Here is an 18,013-nt window from a genome sequence, read left to right as displayed (position 1 = left end):
TGTATGATGGAGTCGGTTGCCAAACATCCTTTATTTTGGGATTCTGTCATTCCTATTTTTTGATGGTAAAATGTTTATTCACTTATGAAATAGTGCTGGCAATAAATTACGGTATGGGGTTTGGGTTTTTTTTAAAGCAATAATAGCCTAAATAAAAATCTATAAACTCGCGCTTCCTTGGTGGTGCAGTGGTTAAGAATCCGCCTGCCAATGCAGGGGACACGGGTCCGAGCCCTGGTCCGGGAAGATCCCACATGCCGTGGAGCAACTAAGCCCGCGAGCCACAACTACTGAGCCCACGTGCCACAACTACTGAAGCCCGCGTGCCTAGAGGCCATGCTCCACAACAAGAGAAGCTACCGCAATGAGAAATCCGTGCACCACAATGGAGAGTAGCCCCCGCTTGCCGCAACTAGAGAAAGCCCGCACCCAGCAACAAAGACCCAACACAGCCAAAAATAAATAAATAAAATAAATAAATTTATTTTTTAAAAAAATCTATAAACTCTATGTGACTTTCTAAAATTATTTCATGACTTAAAAATTTACTATTCTGTATGATCAAAAACTCTAAGAATTTTTGGTTTAATCCCTGGGAAGTATTTAGCCGAAAGAAAAGGAGACTAAGGAGACATATGATAGCTATATTCCAATTATCTGAATATCTGGCATGTAGAATAAAGGGAGATTGAATGGATACATATTAAATAAGAAAGTATAACCAGATAAGCAGAAGTCACAGAAAGCTAGTTTGAATTTAATTTTTTAAATTCAAAATTTAAATGTGTGCTTGCTCACAGTGAAAACATGCTACTTCAGTAGGCAGAGGGCTCCCATAGCAACTGGATGTATTTGGTTAGAGACACAGGATATAAAGGATGGTGAAAAGAATTATTATGTTATATAAAGAGTCTGCCTAGATGATGTCTAAACTCCTTTCACCGTTAAGTTCTATGACTGCTTGAATCCAATAAGATTTTACATCTATATTTCTCTTCTAACTTCAAAACACTTCTTTTCACATATACTTTGTTACAATGATGATCACATTAAAATTTGTATATCCAGTAGAGGTTTGACCCATATGTGATGAAATTCAAACTGACCTAGATGGACAAATTGCCCGGAGCAGGTATTTTCAAGTTGAATTCTAATCACCTTTTAACAGTAAAATTCCCTATTTCAACTCTTTCAACAATGCAGAATTCCTTAAACAGTATTTTAAGTTTGATCTTTACACTTTATGATATCCAGTTCTTGGCTTAAATTGAACTTGAGTCTCAACATATCTCAGTATAGAGTGGCAAATTGTTTTCTTTTTTTTTTTTTCTAGACAAACTTCCTTTGCAAAATGCCTGAATGTAGGATCCTTTTTTTACATCTGACCTAACAAATACTTAATAACATGTTTTTGGCAAGGAGGCCGACTTGATAAAATGAGAAACACCTGGAAAAAATCCTGACTTTACCACTGACCAGCTATGAAGCAGGGCACAAAAGAACTCAAACTTCTCTCCCTTTCAGTTTCTTCACTATAAAATGGGGTTAAAATAACAACACTTTATTGGGTTGTTGTGAGAAGTAGAGAATATATTTCAAAAATACCTTTCATAATTCCTGGCATAGTAAAGTGCTCAACATAGAAGGACTACTGATAAAGGTTTTCTTATTGTTATCGCAGTAACTGAAGAACAAAACAAAATATCCCTGTACTCCTACCCTAATTCCAAGGCCAGAGACTAGATGATAAAATGAGCACACTTCATACAAAGGCAGTAGCATAATCTAGTTTGTAAAATTGCTATGAACATTCAGATACAGATTAACTGTATATACACTCTATTATAATGCCCAATTCCGAACTGGCACTTAGTTCACGTACTCACAGAATGCAAATGTAAGAAAATGGAAAAAAAGAGCTCTTCGATCAAACCTTTCATTTTATAGACAAGAGAAAAATCACAAGAGAAAATAAAATTATATCCACATTAAACAACATTATCTATACCAGGGGTTGGCAAACTTTTTCTCTAAAGAACTAGGCTTTGCTAACAACATATGAGTATCTGTCGCATATTCTTCTTTCTTTTCTTTTTAACATCCTTCAAAATTCTTGGAGTTTTTTACATCCCACAAAAAATATAAAAACCATTCAAAACCACTGCAGTTTGCAGACCCCGATCTAGACAAAAATGCATCAAAAAACCATATATGTGCAAAGGATGTGTCACTTTAGGTTGTCACATATAATCCTAAATATATTTCCATCTTAAATCTAAAAATGATCTATGTCAGTCTTTACTAGGTGAGGAACAGCCTCCTTTAACATTGGTGCTGCATTCTGGTAAAATTCACAAATTTATTGTAAAGTATTTCTTAAAATAATATAATACTACCTGACAATTTTCAAAATGAACAGCCACAATGAGCTTTCCTCCGTAAAGTTTATCTTCTAGATTTTCAGGGATGGATGGTTCATGCTCTGGTGGATAGGTTTGCTTTAGCCAATCCATCCAAGACAATCCCACAAGCGACTGAATCTTTTCCTCACTGAATCTGCGCATTTTTATTCGGAATTCATTCACCTCAGGATCCTTCAAGGCATCAAATTCATGCAAACCTAAACAAAAATTTTAAATGTGTCATTTTGAGTAGCTAAGAGAATACAAAATATACTCAAAAAAAGATAATTTGGATGCTTGGTTTTTATGAAGCCAACAAAACTGAACAGGAAAATATTATGAAAGATAAAGAGAATATTATGAAAGATAAAAAAATATTCAAGATAAAATAACGAACTTCATGTATAGAAGATGAACATACAATTAGATTTCTAAAGAATACAAACTTGAAACCTCTTAAAGAAATATAGCTGGTTACCAATTTTAAAAAGATAATCACTGAAATTCACAGTACTATTTTAAAACCACATATGAAAAAGCCAGTTTTTCTTTACAAATCAAGTAAATCACATTTAAAATATTTAAGAAAGGCTAAGAATCTGAAAACTTTACAAATAAGCCTAAAACTCAAGTTATTACTTAAAACTCAGTAAACTTCAATTTCATAAACTTTCCGTTTACTGTGATTTTTCAACAATGGTTATAGCATATCAGTTAGTCAAAAATCTCATAAACATAAAACTATTTTTTGTTGTACTGAATTATGAACCACTTCTGCCATGAAAATAACTATATAACAGCCTGTATAAGCTTATAATTATTCTAATAAATAATTCTAGATATCTAAAATAATAGAACATGTATAAATTTTTATATGTGCATTAATTTTTACCTATCAGATTGGCAAACATGTTAAAGTTGGACAAAACCTTAAGCTGGAAGGGACAGAAGAGAAATAGGCATATTTAATATTTATTAGAACACACACACACACACAGTTTTGACCCTGGTATTCCACCAAGAGGAAGTGCAAACTGAGCGACTCAGGACCAACTAGTGAAAGTCAAATATGTTCCCCAAACCAGTCACGTAAGATGCCCAGCTTCTTGTGAGCCCACCTTGCGCTTCCTCCTGCCAGCAACTTCCATCAGGCATACATGAAAGCCATCCACTTTCTCTACCATAAAATTTTATCACTCCCCTGCCTGACTCTGAGTCACTGCCAAACACAAAATTCCTTTATTATAGCAAGCTCTGAGTAAAAAGTCTGTTCTCATTTGCATGATTGTTTATTTCCACAAATCTATGGAAATAATTGTACAGATAACATGATATCAGTACAAGCATGTTCACTGTAGCTTTGTTTATAATAAACAAAAAACTGGAAACAACCTAAAGATAATCATTAAGACCTGGTTAAAAAAATTAAGATACATCCATATACCATGATAGAGTGGTGCAAGTGCTAAAATGAATGAAGTAGATCTGTGTTGTTAGGATAAAAGTCCCAGATATATTAAATATATAAAGCAGGAACACAATGGGTCTCGCAAGATTCCTTTTATGCAAATTCAAAAGAAAGAATATAGAATGCATATAAATTTTTGCCTTGAAAATTGAGATAATATTAACAGCATTTCATAGTGTTGGAGAGGGAAGCACAGTGTGGCAAGCTGTTACTTTTCATTCTGTAGGGCCAAATCAATACTATATCATTTGAATATATGCACGTCAATGAGTGTTATCTTGATAGTAGACTTACCTGCATTGTATATTTACGTCTATTAAAACAGTCATTATTTCTAAAATAAATATTAGCACTGATCTGACGTATTAAATATAGAAAATTTAAAATGTTTAAGTTCCATAATACAACAAAGGTAAAATCTTGAGGGTAAAATATGATTTCTTGGATAGTTTTAGATCTGGAATAAAATATATTACTCTAAATCAGCTATGTGAATGAACTGTAATTTAAGCGAACTATCTTAAGTATCTTAGAGCTTCTTCCTTTGCACTGTTCAAACTATTTCTATTCACAGATCATCGGTACTACAGATAAGGACATGGAAATGGATACCTAATAATAGATACATCTAACAAAAATCAAACTCTTTATCTCCCTTTATCTACTAAAAGTCATGTCTAATCCACTTTCTAAATGTCTCTCAACTCCGTCTAGTTCTCTTAGGTCCTATAGCCATTACCTTAATCCTAGCTACCATCATCTCTCCCATGGATTAATTATTACATCAGTTTTTCATTAATTTCTCTACTCACAATCTTAATCCCTCCAATCCACTTCCATTCCCCAACCTAAATAATTTTTCTAAAATGAAAATCTGATGATGTTACTCCCCTACTTAAATCCCTTCAATAGCTTCCCAATTGCTCTTACGAATTAAATCTCTACTTTTTACACGGCCTGGATGGCTCTGCATGCTCTGAAGCCGGTTGCCGCTCTGGACTTCCTGCTTATCCTAGCTGTCCCTTAAGCAAATCATAGTCAATTTCTTTTATTCCTTGAATAGGCCATCATTCCTATATGCCATTCCCACTTGGTTTTCCTTCTTCCATCTCCTTTCACCTACTCAACTCCTAATGAGCGCTTAAGTCACAGTTTAGCTGTTTGTCTGCAAAGAGGAAGGCCCTGACTCACCCAGTTGATTTAAGTGACCCTCCTTGACTTATAACAACTTATACATTGTATTGTAACTGTCGGTTTACTGATCCATTATTTCCCACTGGATTGTGAGCTCCAAGTAGACAAAGACCACATTACCCAAGTTCAGTGCTGTGGTTCTCAAGTATAAACACTCAATATAAACAGTTGAATTGCAATTGCTATTGTTTTGGTGATTTTTTTTCAATAATATAAATAAGGGACTCTTTTCACATAACTATGAGAGACAACTGAAAAGTACAGATTTCTTTCATACATCCCAGACTCACTAAATCCCAATCTCTGACAATCTGCTTTTTAAGAAACTGATGAATGGTTACCTAATCTATAACAAAGGAGGCAAGTGGACTTCCCTAGTGGTCCAGTGGGCAAGACTCCACGCTCCCAATGCAGGGAGCCCAGGATGTGATTCCTGGTCGGGGAACTAGTTCCTGCATGCATGCCACAGCTAACACTCTGCATGCTGCAACTAAGAAGCCTGCATGCCACAACTAAGAAGTCTGCATACTGCAACTAAAGATCCCACATGCCACAACAAATATCCTGTGTGCCACAACTAAGACACAGCACAGTCAAAATAAATAAATATTTTAGGGCTTCCCTGGTGGCACAGTGGTTGAGAGTCCACCTGCCAATGCAGGGGACACGGGTTCGTGCCCTGGTCTGGGAAGATCCCACATGCCGCGGAGCGGGTGGGCCCGTGAGCCACGGCTGCTGAGCCTGTGCGCCCAGAGCCTGTGCTCCGCAACAGGAGAGGCCACAACAGTGAGAGGCCCACATACCACAAAAAATAAATAAGTAAGTAAATAAATAAATATTTTAAACAACAACAAAACAAAGGAGGCAAGCATATACAATGTAGACAAGACAGTCTCTTCAATAAGTGGTGCTGGGAAAACTGGACAGTTATATGTAAGAGAATGAAATTAGAACACTCCCTAACACCATACACAAAAATAAACTCAAAATGGATTGAAGACCTAAATGTAAGGGCAGATACTATAAAACTCTTAGAGGAAAACAGAGGCAGAACACTCTCTGACATAAATCGAAGCAAGATCTTTTCTGATCCACCTTCTAAAGTAATGACAATAAAAACAAAAATAAACAAATGGGATCTAATTAAACTTAAAAGCTTTTGCACAGAAGGAAACCATAAACAAAAGAAAAAGATAACCCTCAGAATGGGAGAAAATATTTGCAAACAAAGCAACCAACAATTAATGTCCAAAATATACAAATGGCTCATGCAGCTCAATAACAAAAAAACAAACAACCCAATCAAAAAATGAGAAGACCTAAACAGACATTTCTCCAAAGAAGACATACAGATGACCAAAAAGTACATGAAAAGATGCTCAGCATCACTAATTATTAGAGATATGCAATCAAAACTACAATGACATTATCACCTCACACGGGTCAGAATGGCCATCATCAAAAAATCTACAAACAATAAGTGCTGGAGAGGGTGCGGAGAAAAGGGAACCGTCCCACATTGTTGGTGGGAATGTAAACTGGTACAGCCACTATGGAGAACAGTATGGAGGTTCCTTAAACAACTACAAATACATATGACCCAGCAATCCCACTACTGGGCATATACCCTGAGAAAACCAAAATTCAAAAAGAGTCATGTACCAAAGTGTTCATTGCAGCTCTATTTACAATAGCCCAGAGATGGAAACAACCTAAGTGCCCATCATTGGATGAATGGATAAAGAAGATGTGGCACATATATACAATGGAATATTACTCAGCCATAAAAAGAAACGAAATTGAGCTATTTGTAATGAGGTGGATAGACCTAGAGTCTGTCATACAGAGTGAAGTAAGTCAGAAAGAAAAAGACAAATACCATATGCTAACACATATATATGGAATTTAAGGGGAAAAAAAATGTCATGAAGAACCTAGGGGTAAGACAGGAATAAAGACACAGACCTACTGGAGAATGGACTTGTGGATATGGGGAGGGGGAAGGGTGAGCTGTGACAGGGCGAGAGAGAGGCATGGACATATATACCCTAACAAACGTAAGGTAGATAGCTAGTGGGAAGCAGCCGCATGGCACAGGGATATCGGCTCGGTGCTTTGTGACCGCCTGGAGGGGCGGGATTGGGAGGGTGGGAGGGAGGGAGATGCAAGAGGGAAGAGATATGGGAACATATGTATATGTATAACTGATTCACTTTGCTATAAAGCAGAAACTAACACACACACACAAAAAAAAAAAAAAAAAACTAAAAATAGAACTACCATATGACCCAGCAATCCCACTCCTGGGCATATATCCAGAGAAAACCATAATTTGAAAAGATACATGCACCCCAATGTTCATTGTAGCGCTATTTACAATAGCCAAGACATGGAAGCAACCTAAATATCCATTGACAGAGGAATGGATAAAGAAGATGTGGAACATATGTACATTGAAATATTACTCAGCCATAAAAAAGAACGAAATAACGCCATTTGCAGCAACATGGATGGACCTAGAGATTGTCATACTGACTGAAGTAAGTCAGACACAGAAAGATAAATATCATATGATACTGTTTATATGTGGAATCTTAAAAAAAAAGGGGGGGTTACAAATGAACTTATTTACAAAACAGAAGTAGAGTCATGGATGTAGAAAACAGTTATCAGGGGATACGGCGGGGGAGGGATAAATTGGGAGATTAGGATTGACATATACACACTACTATATATAAAATAGATAACTAATAAGAACATGCTGTATAGCACAGGGAACTCTACTCAATACTCAGAAATGGCCTATATGGGAAAAGAATCTCAAAAAAAAAAAAAAGGAGTGGATATATGTGTATGTATAACTGATTCACTTTGCTGTACATCTGAAACTAATACAACATTGTAAATCAACTATACTCCAATAAAAATTAAAACAAAAAAAGAAAGGAAGGAAAAAAAAAAGAAAGAAAAAGGAAGAAATGGATGAAGCCTGAATTGGGGAACTACTATAAAGATCTCTTAAAAGTAGAAACTTTACCAAAAATAAAAAGTTAGGCTAAGGAATTTAATTTTAAGCCTAGTTAATTGCCTATATGTCTTGTGGTATGAAAATTTGATAGCAAAGCTTAAATTTTAAGATAAGAGTACTGTATAGTTTACAGTCAAATATAAATTTTTGATATTAAAAAAGTACTGAATGAACAATTTCTTCATATTAAAGATACTGTTAAAATCCTACAGACTATGTATTTCCTTCACTTTAAGGTATGCCACAGCTTTAGATAGGTGAGGAGAAAAAGGAAGTGTTCAAATACTTTTTTCAGGATGCTGACAAAATCCTCTGATCAAGATTTACTACTGGGTATTTGGAGAAATTAATGCAGGAGTAACAAGTACCTTCTCTACAAAGAATAATCAGAACCCCAGCAGTAGCTCTATAAATAATTATTGAGAATAAACAGAAAATGAAATAATTAGGCATATCATCTTTCAGGAAAAGGTATTTTTAGACCCGTCAGGGCAGTTATGTCTGTAAAGGTTCTATTGTTTTCGCTGGGGAGGAGGAGGCAGCAAACTTGTTCCTGAAGTTAAATTGAAATAATTGTTCATTGTTTTCCCAGGAGGCATGACCTCACAAAGTCCCGGTTGTAGTCATCACATACAAATCAGCAACTGCAAAAAATGACTTGTTAGGTATTTAAAGTAAAATTTCATTCTAAAACATCAGAACAGACTTACTCAATTTCCTAAATGACTGTTAACATTTGAATTTGTGTATATGATCATAAGGCCAGCTTTCCTAAACTGCTGAGGGTCTAAAGTACAATTTATAAATTTTAAGAGCTTATAAACTGTTTAATTCAATGCAATAAAACACTCGTGGCATTTTCTTAGTCATTCAAATTGCAGGGCACATTGCATAAAAAAATTTTTGTACAATAAGCTTTATACACTAAATGAAATATGAAATATGGTACATTGTTTATAAAAAGAGAAATTCAATTCTAATATATATTAGATCTCTGTGCTGTTAGTAGGGTGAAGTTAGAGTTGTCAAATTTAAAAACAAAAAAAACACAGTATGTCTAGTTCTATTTGAATTTTAGATAAACAGTGAATGACTTTTTGGCATTAAGAGTATCCCATGGATCTACTGTATTTTTATTTGGTAAATCTGACAAGCTTAGGTACAGATAATGGTGGCTAATGATTCCATATGCTTTGGAGATCAAGACCCAAAGAAAGCACAGTGATCTAAGTTTTGAAAAGATGGTAAATCTCAAAAAGACACCTATATTCTCATAAAAGTTAACTCTCTCTGTGATGCTAACCTTTTGAATTGTCAAATATTTCAGCTTCCCTAAATATCAGCAGAAAAATACAGAAAAACAATATTTTCACAAACATGCACACAAAACTGCATAAAAAGAACTATATCAAAATATTATCAGTGGATATTCTTGTCCTGGATAAAACTAAGTGATTTTTTTATTCTTTCTACTTTTACATATACTCTAATTCAAAGGAAAAATTTTTACTAATGGAGAATAATTAAAAGTTTAAAAAAAATCTTAGGAGCTCTAAAAAACAGAAAGGCATGCTTTCTATTGAAGCTATTAATATAGTTTTGAAAAATCTTTATGTTATACAATTACAAGCCTATTTAATGGGGGAAAAAGTCACTGCCAAAGCAAACTAGGTAACATCTGAAATAATCAAACATTTTTAAATACCAGGGTGTCATTCAGTAAATAAACAAGCTTCTGTTCTAAGTACTCAAAGGGAAGAGTTTAGTCCCACTGTGTAATCATTAGCTAGCCTGAATTAACTATAGGTCAAGATCAAAGAATAGTATCTTAAAGGTACTTACTATCTTAAAGGGGATGGTACTATATTATCCTATAAGAGTGAATGTGATCAATACAGGTAGCCAATCCAGATCCAACACTCTTCAGATATTTTTGGTTTTGTACTTTAAGCCTCCTCTTCAGTAATCCCCCTTGCACTATGCAAATTCAAGTTAATACCCTGTCTAAGGCAGGATACCACTGGCCCTTTAGACATCTAAGATTACTACAGCAAGAGAGACTGCTCCGTGTTTACTGTGTTACTCACAATTCTCCCTGAAATTAATATGCAAAGAATAATGTGGGCATGATATATCTTGACTTGCTATAAAAGTAACTTCTACTTAAAACATAATTCTACTTATGGAGTAAAATTTATGGAAACATCAATCAGCTTAAAGTCTCGGTTAGCATAGAGTTGTGCAGAAATTATGTTCATACTAGACGGGTAGTTCACAAGAAACTTAGGATGCATCTCTTAAAAAGGGCTTCTCAAAGTACCTGAGGCAAAGGAACAACTTTTTTATTTCAAATTTGCAAAAAAACAATACTTTTATAAAATAAAAATAATTCACTAGACATATAGATTGCCAACAAGCACATGAAAGATGCTCAACATCGCTAACTATTAAAGAAATGCCAATCAAAACTACAATGAAATATCATCACTGGTCAGAATGGCCATCATTAAAAAGTCTACAGGGCTTCCCTGGTGGCGCAGTGGTTGAGAGTCCGCCTGCCAATGCAGGGGACACAGGTTCGTGCCCTGGTCCGGGAGGATCCCACATGCCGCAGAGCGGCTGGGCCCATGGGCCCGCTGAGCCTGCGCGTCCGGAGCCTGTGCTCCGCAACGGGAGAGGCCACAACAGTGAGAGGCCTGCGTACCGCCAAAAAAAAAAAGTCTCCAAATAACAAATGCTGGAGAGGGTGTGGAGAAAAGGGAACCCTCCTACACTGTTGGTGGGAATGTAACTTGGTTCAGCCACCGTGAAAAACAATATATGGAGGTTCCTCAGAACACTAAATATAGGGTTGCCACTTGATACAGCAATCCCACTCCTGGGCATATATCCAAACAAAACTATAATTCAAAAAGATACATGCACCCTTATGTTCATAGCTGCACTATTCACAATAGCCAAGATATGGAAAGAGCCTAGATGTCCGTCGACAGTTGAATGGATAAAAAAAATGTGGTATATATACACAATGGAATACTACTCAGCCATAAAAAATAATGCCATTTGCAGCAACATGGATGGACCAAGAGATTATCATACTAAGTGAAGTAAGTCAGAAAGAGAAAGACAAACACCATATGATATCACTTATATGTGGAGTCTAAAATATGACACAAAAAAACTTATCTACAAAACAGAAACAGACTCATAGCCATACAGAACAGACTTGTGGTTTTTCAAGGGGTAGGGGAGGGGGATGGATGGATTGGGAGTTTGGGACTAGCAGATGCAAACTATTATATATAGAATGGATAAACAACAAGTCCTACTGTATAGCACCGGGAACTATATACAATATCCTGTGATAAACCATAATGGAAAAGAATGTATATTTATGCATAATTGAATCACTTCTTTATACAGCAGAAATTAACACAACATTGTAAATCAACTATACTTCAATAAATAAATTAAAAAAAATAAGTCACTGGAAAAGAAAAAGATAAAAAATACACACACCCTTGGATGTTGTGGCAATATCACATCGCTGGAGAAGTTTATTCTCGATTTCTATACTTACTTTATCTCAGACTGGTTAACAATGTACAGACCAGCACTGGCCCATGGACCACACCTTGCAAAGCAAGGTCTCAGATCATACTTACTACATGTTTATACAGATAGCAACAAACATGTTAAAAATTCAAAATAAGAATTTTTTTAATTACCTCTTCCTATAAGGACTCCAATTTTTGAGTCTAATTTTTCCCCTGGGTCACAACTTCTTGTCACTAATTTGAGAACCGGAAGAAAAGGTCTGACATCACAGAGTCTTCTTGTTTCATCTTCAAGCTCCTCATATACAGCAGTTTGATTCACACATGCAAACATATAGGAGTCAATTTCCATAAGGAGGTTAAACATTGGGTAATTATGAACTTGTTTCCATAACATCTGCAGGAAAAAGTAATAAGACATTTTCTGAAATGGAAATACTTGCTCAAGTGTACAAAGATATATCTACAAGGATGCTCACTGCAGCACTCTTTGGAAAACTCAAAAACTGAGGACAAGCAAACTGCTTAGCAATAAGGGATCAGTTAAGTGAATTACGGAATATTACAGAACTGTGAAAATAAAACAGAAAAACACGGTAACATGGAAAGCTATACGAGATATATTAAGGTTGGTTCCTTTTAAAAATAGCAATTGTAAGAGAATATTACAGAACTGTGAAAATAAAACAGAAAAACACGGTAACATGGAAAGCTATACGAGATATATTAAGGTTGGTTCCTTTTAAAAATAGCAATTGTAAGAGAATATGAATGGTATTTAACCCATTTTTGTAAAGTAATATAATGGTATAATGCAAAAAAATGCATTTATATAAACAAAAGTATTAAATGTGAAAATCTATGAAGAATAAGAATCACTGAAGACTTCCATATTTAGCATTCTGGTGGACATAAGTAATTTCTAATTAAAAAGAAGAACATTTAAATTATGTATCATCTATCACTTCCATACAAAATTTACATTATTTTTGTCCTGAATTCTTTTCTATTCACCAGAGTTATCTCCATTAACTAGCACTGTCCTGTTAGGATGAGCAGAATCAATTTCTCATGATCTCCCCTGAAGTCTCCTGGATGAGATCACATAAAAGGTCACCACACAAACACAAGGTGGATTACATATTTTAACTGCAACCAGGACAAAAGTCAACAGCTGAGGGATAAAAATCGTGGCCAATCCTCAGATTCAGTTATATGAAACAAACAAGAGAAACTGATGCTAGGCAAAAAAATAGGCAAATTGGACTTCATCAAAATTAGAAACTTTTCTGTATCAAAGCACACTATTATGAGAGTGAAAAGGCAGCTCACAGAATAGGAGAAATTATTTTCAAATTATATGTTTGATAAGAGATTACCATCCAGAATACATTAAAGAACTCCCATGACTCAACAACAAAAAACAATTGAATTAAAAAATAGGCAACGGTCTTGAACAGACAATTCTACAAATGGTCCATAAGAACATGAAGAGATGCCTGAAATCATTAGCCATTAGGGAAATGCAAATAAAAACTAAAATGAGAGGGCTTCCCTGGTGGCACAGTGGTTGAGAGTCCGCCTGCCGATGCAGGGGACACGGGTTCGTGCCCCGGTCCGGGAAGATCCCACATGCCGCAGAGCGGCTGGGCCCGTGAGCCATGGCTGCTGAGCCTGCGCGTCCGGAGCCTGTGCTCCGCAACGGGAGAGGCCACAACAGTGAGAGGCCCACGTACCGCAAAAAAAAAAAAAAAAAAAAACTAAAATGAGGTACCACTTCACAGCCATAAGAATGGTTATTACTTTAAAAAAAAAACAAAAAAGGAAAACAAGTGTTGGCTAGCATTTTGAGAAACTGGAATCCTTTTGCATTGCTGGTGGGAAAGTAAAATGGTACAGTCATTGTAAAAAAAAAAAAGTTTAGCAGTTTCTTAAAAAGTTAAAACAGAATTACCACATGATACAACATATGGAGAGCAGGGATTCATACAGATACTTGTGCACCAATGTTCAGAGCAGCATTATTCACAAAAGACAAAAGATGGTTATAACCAAAATGTCCATCAAAAGATGAATGAATAAACAAAATGTGGTATATCCATACAATGAAATAATATTCAGTCTTAAAAAGGAATGAAATTTAGATACCTGTAACAACATGAATGAACTTTTAAAATATTATGCTAATTGAGAAAACCAGACACAAAAGGTCGACTACTGTGTGATTCCACTTACATCAGGTAGCTCGAATATACAAATTCATATAGACAGAAACTAGAATAGAGATTACCAGGGACTAGAAGAGGGGAAGTTTATTATTTACTAAGTACAGAGTCTGTGTTTAGGATGATGAAAAGTGCTGGAAATGGACAGTGGTGATGGATTGGGCAACACTGTGAATATACTTAATACCAAGAAACTGTGTGCCTAAAAATGACTCCTACGGTAAGTTTTATGTTATACGTATTTTACAACAATAAGTTTTTTTTAAAGGAGCATGGTTTCAATGGTTAATTCAGCTTCAGCTATAGCCACAGGCATCCATACCTGTCACTTGTGACTATAAAAATAAGTGTACTATCTGCCCCTGTAGGGTGCCCAAAACAATTAAAAAGTGATCCCTTTTCACTTAAGGGATTATGCAGTTCTAGAATTCTTATGTCTCCCTGATGAAGAAGCTTGGAAAAGAGTTATAAGGCTGTCCAAAGTCAAGCATTTTAAAAAGGTTTGTCATAAATACTTTTTCTTAAATATGTCATAAACCCCAATTTCCATATTGGGTTTAGCAATTTGAAAAACATTAAAGAGAAAGTTTAGGAAAATAATTTTACTTACAAGTCATAATCTTCACAAATCAATAGTACTCATCAATTCGCTTGAAAAAAATCATCCAACAAAACATGCAAGCCTTGTTATGTGAAAGAATTTGCTTTCAAATGAGGACACAGCATTGATTACTGGGGGAAAAAAGTCTACTGAACAGCAGAAAACCTTTTTTTCCCCCAGAGCGACCATGAAAAATAGTGGGGATGGGGACAGAAAATGGGGATTAGAAAGGGAAGGAAAAGGAGAGAAGAGACAACCAACGAAAAATCACTTGAGGAAAAATAAACGTGATAAGCTCAAAGACAATTCATACAAAGATCTTACCTCAAAATAAAACTTTCTAGAACAATGTCAAATTCCTTTTGATAACCTGAACAAGCCTTTCAAACTAGCTAACATAAGCTAATTTGTCTTCATTCAGGTATCACACGTGGATTTTTTTAAAAATTAAAAGTGAGTGGGAGTGAGAATGAGAATGTTTTATATAGCCAATAAACAAGATCCAAGACACAGTATGGATCAAAATCTTTAAAATATAATGACTTATAAACTTCTCTCAAATTTACCATATGATTTACATTAATAACATTCTAAAATGGAGGAACATTTTCCCCTAAGTGATATAGTAAGTAAGCTATGTTTATAGAAATTCAGCCTGATAACATACCTGTTTAATATAGGAAATGGTAGCTTCCCGAGGTACCTCCAACTGGATATAAATCCCAGTGGGCAAAAGGAAATCCACGGGTATGGAGCCATCAGATGCTATCTGTGAATCCACTGCCCAGATGTCAAGGATGTCTGCCATAGCAGGAGGCATTATGAAGCGGAAGCACACTCATAACCATGGGGCTCTAGAAATCAGTAAGTAAAACTTAGTGAATTAATTAGCCAAATTTTATACTAAAACATGATAAAACTCACCAATCCATAATTAGTCCTTGGATTTCAATATAGCCAACAATGTAACAGGAGGTCAATTAAGTTAAGCAAGAGTAAGCCACCATAACTTAAAAATACTTTTGGTTATCACTACATAAATTATGTATATATACCATACTGATTCAAATTCAACATAATAAGTATATGACTTATTATGTGAAAGATGAAAGGTTTAAGGAGTACAGGCTCCTGAGAAATCCAGTTAACAACCACTCAACAGGGGATTCTCTCCAGACTTTACTTAGAGAATTGATATCCGCTTCTTCAACCAAATTTTTCTTGGCAAACTCCATGAAAAATGGCAATCAAGAGGGCCTTCCTTCAAAAATAATTTTCTATCAAGCTCACGAGAGAAACAAAATGTCATGAACTTAGTCCCATGACCCACCACCAAAGTATTAAAAAGACCAAATCCCCCAAACCAGCTGGCAAGGCGCTTTATGCTATGACTCTGGCCTGTTTTCCTTTGCTTCTCTGACTACTCCACAATCCAGGCTCTTGTGCCACAAGTGCTTTTTGCCTCCTGCTGCTAGACCTATGTTCACAGATATGTTGACATTGCCCGTACCAAACCACTATTCCAACAAATGCACCCTTCAACTGGACCATTTAAGTCTCATCTATTCCTTAAGGGCTTCCTTCAAGAAAGCACAACAATAATCCTGGGAAGAACATGGGCACTGAAGTTAAAAAAAACAAAACAAGGTTCAAATCCCATTTATTCAAAACATTCAAGTATCGTGTCAAAAGAGACAGACACCAACCTGAAGCATTTTGGGGCATCAAAAACAATAACGACATCCATGGATTGAAACACATGAAATATATACAAATGTGAGACAATGAAGATAGAGAAAAACCCTTTATTGGTCAACTTTGGAGACTGATTTGAAACAACCTGGGAAATTTAAATATGGATTAAATATCAGATAATTGTAAGGAAACTGTTCATTTTGTGAGGTATAATAATGGAATGTTATGTTTCTAAAAACCAGTCTTTATCAGTCAGAGACACATAATGAAGTATATATAGGGATAAAATGACACTATGCTTGGCATTTGCTTTAAATTATTCCATTTTTGAAAACGTGAATGGGCAGCTGATTTCAACAAAGATGTAAAGGTAATTCGATGAGAAAAAAGAAAGTTTTTTCAACAAATGGTGCTGGAATTACTAGACATCCATATGCTAAGAAAATGAAGCTCAATCCATATCTCACATCAAAAATTATAAACTCAAAATGGATTGTAGGCCTAAATGTAAACGCTAAAACTGTAAATCCTCTAGAAGAAAACATAGGAGAAAAGCTTGTGATCTTGCATTAGGCAAAGAATTCTTAGATATGACACCGTAAGCACAATTCATAAAATAAAAAATTGATAAAATGAACATCACCAAAACTAAGAACTTCTGCTCTTAAGGAAGACACTGTCCATAATATAAAAAGACAAGCCATAGACAGGAGAAAATGCTTACAAATCATATAAAGAACTTGTATCCAGCATACATAAATAACTCTCAACATACAATAATAAGAAAACAGCTCAGGGCTTCCCTGGTGGCGCAGTGGTTAAGAGTTGGCCTGCCAATGCAGGGGACATGGGTTCAAGCCCTGGTCCAGGAAGATTCCACATGCCGTGGAGCAACTAAGCCCATGTGCCACAACTACTGAGCCTGCGTGCCGCAACTACTAAAGCCCATGTGCCTAGAGCCCGTGCTCCACAACAAGAGAAGCCACCGCAATGAGAAGCCGGCGCACTGCAACTAGAGAAAAGCCCACGCGCAGCAATGAAGATGCAACACAGCCGAAAATAAATAAATAAAAATTAAAAAAAAAAAGAAAATCCTGAATTCCTAAATTTGTTTATAAAAAAAGAAAAACAGCTCAGTTTTTTTAAAATGGCAAAAGATTTGAACAGAGGCTATCAAAGGAGATAGATGGATGATAAAAGGGCTCAATATCATTAGTCATATAAATTAAAACAACAGTAAGACACCACTACACACCTCTTACATGGCTAAAATTAAAAAGACCAACCATACTAAGTGTAGACAAGGAAGAAGAGGAACTGGAACTCTCATACACTGCTGATCGGAATGTTAAACACTAGAGCTGCTTTGGAAAAAAGTTTGGCAGTTTCTTAACATACACCTACCATATGATCAAGTCATCCCACTTCTAAATATATACCCAAATGAAATGAAGGCACATATCCATGTAAAAACTTGTATATAACTGTTCATAGCAGCTTTATTTATACTAGCCAAAAATTGGGAAAAATTCAAATGTCCATCAACAAGTGAATGAATTTTTTAAAAAGTGGTACACTCATACAATAGAATACTACACACTCAAAAAAGCAAAAACAAACAAAAATCCACTACAGACACATTCAACAATGTGGATGAATCTCAAAATAATTACGCTGAGTGAAAGAAGCCTGACAAAAAGAGTACATACTGTATGACTCCATTTATATAAAAGTCTAGAAAAGGTAAACTCATCTATAGTGACAGATCAGTGGTTGCCTTGTGTGGGAGAGGGCAGGGAAGAAGGAAAAGGTAAGAAGCAGGGATTACAAAGGGACACAAGGA

At 35.6% G+C, this 18,013-nt stretch overlaps 1 protein-coding gene across 7 annotated transcripts in view; it reads right to left on the bottom strand.

The window, feature by feature from the left end:
* PIK3CB (phosphatidylinositol-4,5-bisphosphate 3-kinase catalytic subunit beta) overlaps positions 1 to 18,013 on the bottom strand; it is a 190,824-nt gene that overhangs the window by 89,153 nt on the left and 83,658 nt on the right. For 5 of the 7 annotated variants that reach the window (XM_004278966.4, XM_049710091.1, XM_049710090.1 and 2 more), the window contains 3 exons: positions 15,143 to 15,329; positions 11,821 to 12,046; positions 2,397 to 2,620 (listed from right to left, as the gene is read on the bottom strand). In XM_004278966.4, the coding sequence (XP_004279014.1) occupies positions 2,397 to 2,620; positions 11,821 to 12,046; positions 15,143 to 15,295 (603 nt within the window). In that variant the 5' untranslated portion in view covers positions 15,296 to 15,329. Of the gene's footprint in view, positions 1 to 2,396; positions 2,621 to 11,820; positions 12,047 to 15,142; positions 15,330 to 18,013 lie in introns of those variants that run through there. The other 2 variants (XM_033404113.2, XM_049710093.1) reach the window with 2 other exon arrangements.

The sequence above is a fragment of the Orcinus orca genome, chromosome 5 (assembly GCF_937001465.1).
Source record: "Orcinus orca chromosome 5, mOrcOrc1.1, whole genome shotgun sequence".
NCBI classification, from domain to species: domain Eukaryota; kingdom Metazoa; phylum Chordata; class Mammalia; order Artiodactyla; family Delphinidae; genus Orcinus; species Orcinus orca.
The sequence above is the reverse complement of the archived record's forward strand: the minus strand, read 5'-3'. Positions and strand labels throughout refer to the sequence as shown.